The following is a 6,983-nucleotide window of genomic DNA, read 5'->3' as shown; positions in this document are numbered from 1 at the left end:
TCCTGGGTCTCCTCTCAGGTCCCGCCTGCGGGGCGGGGCCTCCGCCTGTCCTGGGCGGGCGGGGGCGGGGCCTCCTCGCTGTCCTGGGCGGGCGGGGGCGGGGCTTCCTCGCTGTCCTCGGAGCTGGAGCTGGATCCTGGTGATGGCGCTGAGGACTCTGCCCCGAGCCTGTCCTGGTCCTCACAGCGGGGCTGGCTGCCCGGGCACTGGGATGGGCCGGATGACTTGAGGCTTTGATTAAAAAAGGCGGAGGCCATGCACTTGGCCGCTGTCTCGTCACAGGCACAAAGCAGTTTGGCGCACAGACTCTGGCCCACACCTGGGAGGGGGGCGGAGGAAGGAAATGAGAGGTGGCATCGCAGGAAGGCCTCTGTGCCACCTGACTGCCCCTATCGCCCTTTCCTGCACCCACCGGCTTGTGGCCAAGCAGCCACTTAGCGTCAGGAATGTGCCCATCCTTCTGCTAAGAAAATGCTTAAATTTCTCCTCCTGGTTAACTCCAAAAAATAGGTAAGGTGGGCAGATCCCAAATCCCCCAACCTAAATGAGCGGTTTTCCAGTGGGCTCCCCTCGACTTCACCCCTGCTTTGCTCTGTCACCACAGATCACCTGTTGATGACATTCACCTAATTGCATTTGTGTGTCCACCTTTCCTGCCGCTGGGCAGAGAAGCTTGTGGCCGTGTGCGGCACACCCCAAGGCAGTCCTTGACAGTGTCCGCTGGGTTTCCTCCAAGGAAATATTTGTTGGACTGAACCGTTTCTTCTCTGGGCCAAAGTTCCTCATTTGTCAAAGAGAAACAGTAATTCTAGTCCATTCTATTTTAATTTGGCCAGACAGAATACAGGGAGTGCACTTAAATTTAAATTTCAGATAAATATGTCCAAATCAGAATCTCCATTTGGAGCATACTTAGACCAAACAACTTTTTACTTACATGAAATTCCAATTTGTGTCTTTTCTTCCCCTCTCTCCCCCAATCCCCCCACCCACCCCCGGGATTTGGCCATCCTATCTATCCCTTGAAGGTTTCTGCTGCAGGCAGTGGAGATGGAGATGAAGACCTTCATGTGACTCAAACAGGATGAGTGTGAAGATGAGTTGACAGTGACACACACATCCGCATCCTGCTATCTGTGGTTTGCAATGAAGTAACAGGTGGATTTGGTCTGGTCAGTGGTTTTCATCTGACGGAACCATGAAGTTTGGAAGCCTGAGCCCCTGAGGGCTTCGGTGAGCCCCAGCTGACTCTCTGAGCTCTGACAGTGCAGGTGGGGAAGTAAGAAACGGGGCAGCACCATCTGACCACACTAACCCTCCAAACCTCCTCCCCCACCTTCAGTCTCAGGCCCAGGCACACGGGTCAACAGCCGAAGGCATAAAGCCTGCTTCCCCAGGGCCTTCCTGGCCTGGCTCCTTTATTTCTTCCTGCCCCACCTGCACTGTCAGAGCTCACAGCTCATCAGCTGGGGTTCACTGAAGCCCTGAGGGGTTCAGACGACCAGTGCTGTGTCCCTGACTTCTGTGAGAGCCGAGGAAGGGAGAAGGCATCTGGCTGAGCAGGTGGATCCCACTGCAGGCCCCTCTTCGGGCCACAGTAATGACAGGACCCCGTCTCCTGATCTCCTGGGCTCTAAGTCCACCCCGGCTTATAGGCCCCCAGGACACCATGTCGAGACTCCAGTCTTCCTGGGTTCATGGCCAGTGTGCTCTGTCTCCCCAGCGCCCCTTAGACCACAGCAGCCTTCCAGCCCCCATTTTCTGTTCTGACAACACAGAGCCACTGTCGTCCTTAAACTGTCCCACATGACACTGTCTTTCTTCTCGTTCCTGAACCATTCGCTTTTCCTGGAATTTCTCCCCAGATTTCACCTCGGGAGGGGTTTCTGCTTCTTAGGAGACCCCTGCTGGCTTAAGGAAGACCTGAGTTCAAGGAGGAGACAACCCCAGCCCTCTTCTCTCTGCATGAGCTGGGCCGGGGCGCCCCCTCTTGGCCACTGACGTATCAGCAGCCGCTCAGGTGCCAAAACCTTTCTCAAAGTTAAGAGGATTAAACCACAGGTCAGATAAAAACCGCTGCAGCACCGGAAAGCGTCCTGCTGCCAACACGCACGCACCGGGCAGGCCCACACTTACACTGGGGTGTGCTGTGCTCGCACACCACCAGGGACGGAGGAAGCTGCTCCCGCAAGCAGCCCAGCCTTCTCGCCTGCTCCAAGCAGCAGTGATGGGACAAACAGCACCTACAAGCAAGAAAAACCTGTAAGGCTGACAGCTACCAGTTCCCTGGCGCTCCCTCAGGGCCTGCTTCTCCTCCACTCTATGGGAGAGAAGAAAACAGCGCCTCCTTTCCTGCGCAGGGAGAGCTGATTTATGAATATGCATCACGTAGGGCTGATTTATAAACGTGTGTGTATTTAGACCCACGGACATCATATATAGTGGTTCCGGCTGTGTACTGAACAGAGGCAGGCCAGTCACACTGCCTGCACCTCAGTTACATTATTTTTATAGTTGTATTAGGATTCTGTGCAGTGCAAAGGTGGGTAATTTGTAGGTCGGTTATTGAAAATGATTACAGTAATTTTGCAACGGGTGAATGTAAAGAGTCTTGAGGAAGGATCATTACTGTCAGCTTCACAGAGGTGCCCTCTGGGCCACTCCTGCCAGCATCTGACATACCCAGCGGCTGACCCCCAGCCACGGGCTGCGATGCCCCTCCCCTTGTCTCCAGCCTCCAAGAGAACAGGGTGAGTGAGTGAGCATAAAAATTGCATCTAGAAAAGCGTAGATCAAAGTGGCCTCTGCAAATAAACAGGAATGAATCCACATCTTGCTCTTGAGATTGCCCATCTGGCCTGATAAAGCCTCACCATCTCCAATGGGGCTCACCATCCCCACCGGTGGGCACCCCCAGAAAACTTGTGATGGCCTGCCAGTAAGGCCTCTGGGTTGGTCCCCAAATCCTCTCCTTTCAGCTTTCCTGGGCCTTTACTAGGGGGTCTTACTAAGGGTCTTGGAGACTGGGCTGAGCAGAGGCCACCCCCCGCGGCGGCTTTCTGGCAGGATGGTGTGCTCAGTCCAGCCCCCGTTCGCCAGCCCTTCCAAGTCCCGGCTCCAGCGGGCACTCCCAGCGGCTGGACACCCGCCCTGAAGGGCAGCCCCCTTCAGCGGCCTTCACAGCAGGGCCGGGCTCTCTCTCTCTCAGCCTCCTTTGGCTGGGATGAGGGTTGATACAGTGGCTAAAACCTAACGTCAGTGAGTGAATCGGCGATCACCTATGCTCTAAACCCTCTTGAAAAATGTAAAAACTCCCAAAGGGGAAGCAGCTGGGTGTTGAACGACCCCCTAGCCTGAGTCATCAGGTTGCCGCTCTTCAGCCAGTTCCTGGGTTTCGGCTTCCTGTGCCTTCCTTCGGGCGTCGAAACTTAGCCTCCTGCAAGACCAATCCTCAGTATTTTTGTGGCCAGGACACCTCTTCAAAGGCTTCCCCACTTTCTTCCCCTGGGGCCCCACAAAGCACAGATTTCTATCTTTCATCTTTTGTGCTGTGCGGTCCAGAATTCTGCGCCATATAGTCCTTTGTCTGGACACTGGAGGCCAGAGGCGGACCTTTGAAGTGTAAGCTGCTCGCTTTGCTCGGGGTGGGCTGCCCTGGGCTGGAAATAGGACTTCAGCGTCAGGGCGGCGGTGCGTGTGGAAGGCGCGGCCGAGGCCTGCGGGGTCTGCGCGGAGGCAGGCGGGGTTGGCGGCCCGCAGGGACGCTGGCGGCGGCGAGCGCGGCTGGCGAAGCCCAGACCAGACGCGTCCAGCCCGCCCGGCTCTCGGCTCCTCTGGCGGCCACTGGCGTGTGCTTGTGTCACGCCAGTGAGCCCGTCTTTCCCGGCCTTGATTTCCAGTTTCCTCTGCCGCCCCCTTTGGCAGCCACCCCCCCCCCCCAGGGGCGCGACGCCCTCCAGCAAAAAACGCTCCGCCTGCCGGCCGGCCGGACACATACACCACTCAGCCAGGCTGTGCGGCTTCTCAAGCCACTGCCAGATGGATGTTCCTCAAACACAAGTCCAGGCTGGGGCCTCACCTCGGCCTCCGTTTCTTCCCCCACACTCACTGTCCTGGCGTCTGGCTTCATTTCCAGCTCCTTCGCCCTGGGACACGGCTGTGTTTTGGTGCTGCGGTGGGACTTTGAGTCTCTGCCAGGTGGAAGCTGCCCAGGAGGGAAGGCGAGGCAAGTGTGGGCTGATGCACATCTACGGGAACAGCAGCTGGTGAGGGCACGTGTCTGTGCCATCCTCTAGAGCCGCAGACTGAAAATCCAGCACTTTTAAAAGGAAGGTAGCTGGCAAACTGTCTGTAAAAACTGCTCCCAAAATACCTGGTTATGCGTATCTCACACCTTATATCTCAGAGTTGAGGCGCTAGTTTCAATGTGGTCACCTGCAGGGAAAAAATGACCTCAAGACCCCGATTCTCCATCTTGCTCATTGCAGAGCAGCAGGCGCCGGGCTCCTGGAGTGTCCGTGGAGGCCCTGGCCGGCAGCTGGGAGCAAAGGTGCAAGTCCACTCACGTCCAAAGGTCCGGCTCTGCCTCTCCGTGCCAGAGTCGGAGACCAGTCAGCCTCTGGGCCTCCGCTGCTCAGGCAGAAAGCGGGTGGACGGTGGTGACCCCGTGAGAGGCAGTGTGCTTGCGACAAGCTCTGAGAGTCCCGACACTGCTGTGGAGGCGCCTCTGAGCTCTCTGCAGGCGGCATTAGCGCCTCTGGCCGCCACCCTCTGTCCGTACCTGTCCAGGGCGTCCCTGGGCTCGCCGTGTCCTTCTTGCCCACAGTAACAGCCATAGGACTCAAATTCCTCGGGGCACCGGGCGGTCAGACAGAAGAGCATCTCCCCGAGCTCCGGCTTCACCTGCAGGCTGTCCCCGCCGCCCAGGTGCAGGAAGGTGGATCTATCACAGGCTGACAGAAACCATGATTCTCAGGAGGGCAGGGGAAGTGGGCAGGGGGTCACAGGGGGGCGCCAGCCCTCGGCCTCCCAGCATCGTTCCCCCCAGGTAGCTGTCACGAGCTGAGCCCTGTCCGGGATGGGATATCTTTCAAACAGTAAATTTTTAATCCCAGGTTTCTACCTCTCTGCTCAGACTATTTGTTAACCCTCCCTCAGAAATTGGGGTGAAGATGCCCTGGGATGGCCCAGCATCCTGGGGGGTCCTGGCTTTCCCCATAGACTTCCTGGCCCCACCAGGTGAGCACACCTGGCAGGATCTGCCTGCAGGATGCTTGATTGGCCGCTGCGCTTTCTGCCCCCCCCCCCCGCCTCTCTGTCTCCCCTCCTCTGAAGTCTGCTGTGTAACCCCATCATTGTAGTGCAGTGGGGGAGGAACTGAGGGGCCAGAGGCCCAGCGTCCCTCTCAGAAGCAGCTTTCTCCACACTCGGCATCACATACCACGGTGCACTGGACCAGACAGAGGCCCCCTCTGTGTCCAGAGGGCTGTGATCCAGGCAGGTGCGGGGCCTGGACTAAGGCACCCCAGGTGGAGAGACAAAGGAGGATTAGGAAAACCCAAGCGTTGTTTCATTTTACCAACTAAGCACGATGTGGACAAAGCCAAGCTCCATTCTTCTAGGCAAATAAAGGTGATGAGAGCTCAGTTTCCCAGCTGAGAGGCTACAGGCAAGTCAGTCTCCCTCTGCCCCAATATGCGCATCCAGCAGGGGGTGCTGACAAGCCCCAAGAACTCGAGGTCACAGCATGGTGGGTGGCCTAAGGGGCTCTGTGGGCTGAGGCCCAGCACCCCGAGACTGGAGAGGACTCCCCTCTGCTGCCTGCTCTCACTCACCTTTGCCAGTTGTCTCCTCAGGACGGCTTTTGGCAGGTGACCTGGACACCCCCAAAGACTTCACGCTGGTGGGGGCGACAGTCACCCCTTCTGCCGTGGCAACTACCTCTGCAGATCCTGAAAATATGATTTTATGGTCCGTGTTCAAAAAGGGGTTCAAGAGTAGATTTTCAGGTGGACACACGGTCAAAACCAAATGCAGATGGGGATTTCCAAGCAGAATATTCAAGAGGGCCCTGGGGGGCTGCAGCCTGCAGGGCCGAGGCTGGGGGTCCAAGACCTGCGCACGTCCCCGTTCTCTACAAGAACCATAAAGTTGGCCAGAGTCTCCGGAGGACGATTGGTGGACAAAGCCACTTCAGCCCCCCACACCTCCCTGACACGCCTGCCCTGCAGGCCCCTCTGGGGCTCACAGTGAGGAGATATAGAATGGGGAGCGATGGAGCCAGTTCTGGTCCACAACAATGCAGCCCCCTCACACCCCTCAGTGCCCCTCACAACTCTCAGTGCCCCTCAAGCTCCCCAGCGCCCCTCATGTTCCTCAGTGCCCCTCACAACTCTCAGCGCCCCTCACGATTCTCAGCGCCCCTCACTCTCCTCATTGCCCCTCACAACTCTCAGTGCCCCTCAAAACTCTCAGCCCCCCTCACACTCCTCAGTGCGCCTCACAACTCTCAGCGCCCCTCATGCTCCTCAGCCCTGCACTACTCAGAGCACTGCAGCAGCTTCTCACCAGACTGAGGCAGTGAAAGGTCCTGATGTGGAAAGTAGCCTCTGACCTGCTGCCTCCCTGCACCAGCTCCCAGGCACTGGCACCATCTGAGTCTGTCTTTGCTCCCCTGTGTTGGTTCTACCTGCCCCCTTAGCTGGATGCAGAAGTCTCCCGTCACAGCCCACCAGCCAGATGCAGCCCAGGCCAGATAAAGGGAGCCTCGGTAGCCCCTGCCCAGCCTCTGCGTGACCCGCCATGTTGGGGTGGTTGCTGCCTGCATCTGGGCCCTGTCAGCTCTCTCAGCCCTCAGGCCAGTGGGGCAGGAGCGGGGCTGGGCCTCCACTTGCCTCGCCTGGGTACGCTCTGCTGGGGATTTGTCCAGCTCTGCTGGATATTTGTCCAAAGGTGGTGAAAACACTGACAGAGGCAAAAACACA

General features: G+C 57.8%; 1 protein-coding gene across 1 annotated transcript in view; it reads right to left on the bottom strand.

Moving 5' to 3' along the window:
- Window positions 1–14: 14 nt before the first annotated feature.
- Window positions 15–6,983, bottom strand: part of OC90 (otoconin 90) — a 28,805-nt gene continuing 21,836 nt past the window's right edge. Inside the window, exons 12-15 of the mRNA XM_004679981.1 lie at window positions 5,835–5,951; window positions 4,781–4,952; window positions 2,137–2,243; window positions 15–319 (exon numbers count right to left, since the gene is read on the bottom strand). Of these exons, the coding sequence (XP_004680038.1) occupies window positions 15–319; window positions 2,137–2,243; window positions 4,781–4,952; window positions 5,835–5,951 (701 nt within the window). The remainder of the gene's footprint in view (window positions 320–2,136; window positions 2,244–4,780; window positions 4,953–5,834; window positions 5,952–6,983) is intronic.

Source organism: Condylura cristata, unplaced genomic scaffold (genome assembly GCF_000260355.1).
Source record: "Condylura cristata isolate star-nosed mole 26May11 unplaced genomic scaffold, ConCri1.0 scaffold00009, whole genome shotgun sequence".
Classification (NCBI taxonomy): Eukaryota; Metazoa; Chordata; class Mammalia; order Eulipotyphla; family Talpidae; genus Condylura; species Condylura cristata.
The sequence above is the reverse complement of the archived record's forward strand: the minus strand, read 5'-3'. Positions and strand labels throughout refer to the sequence as shown.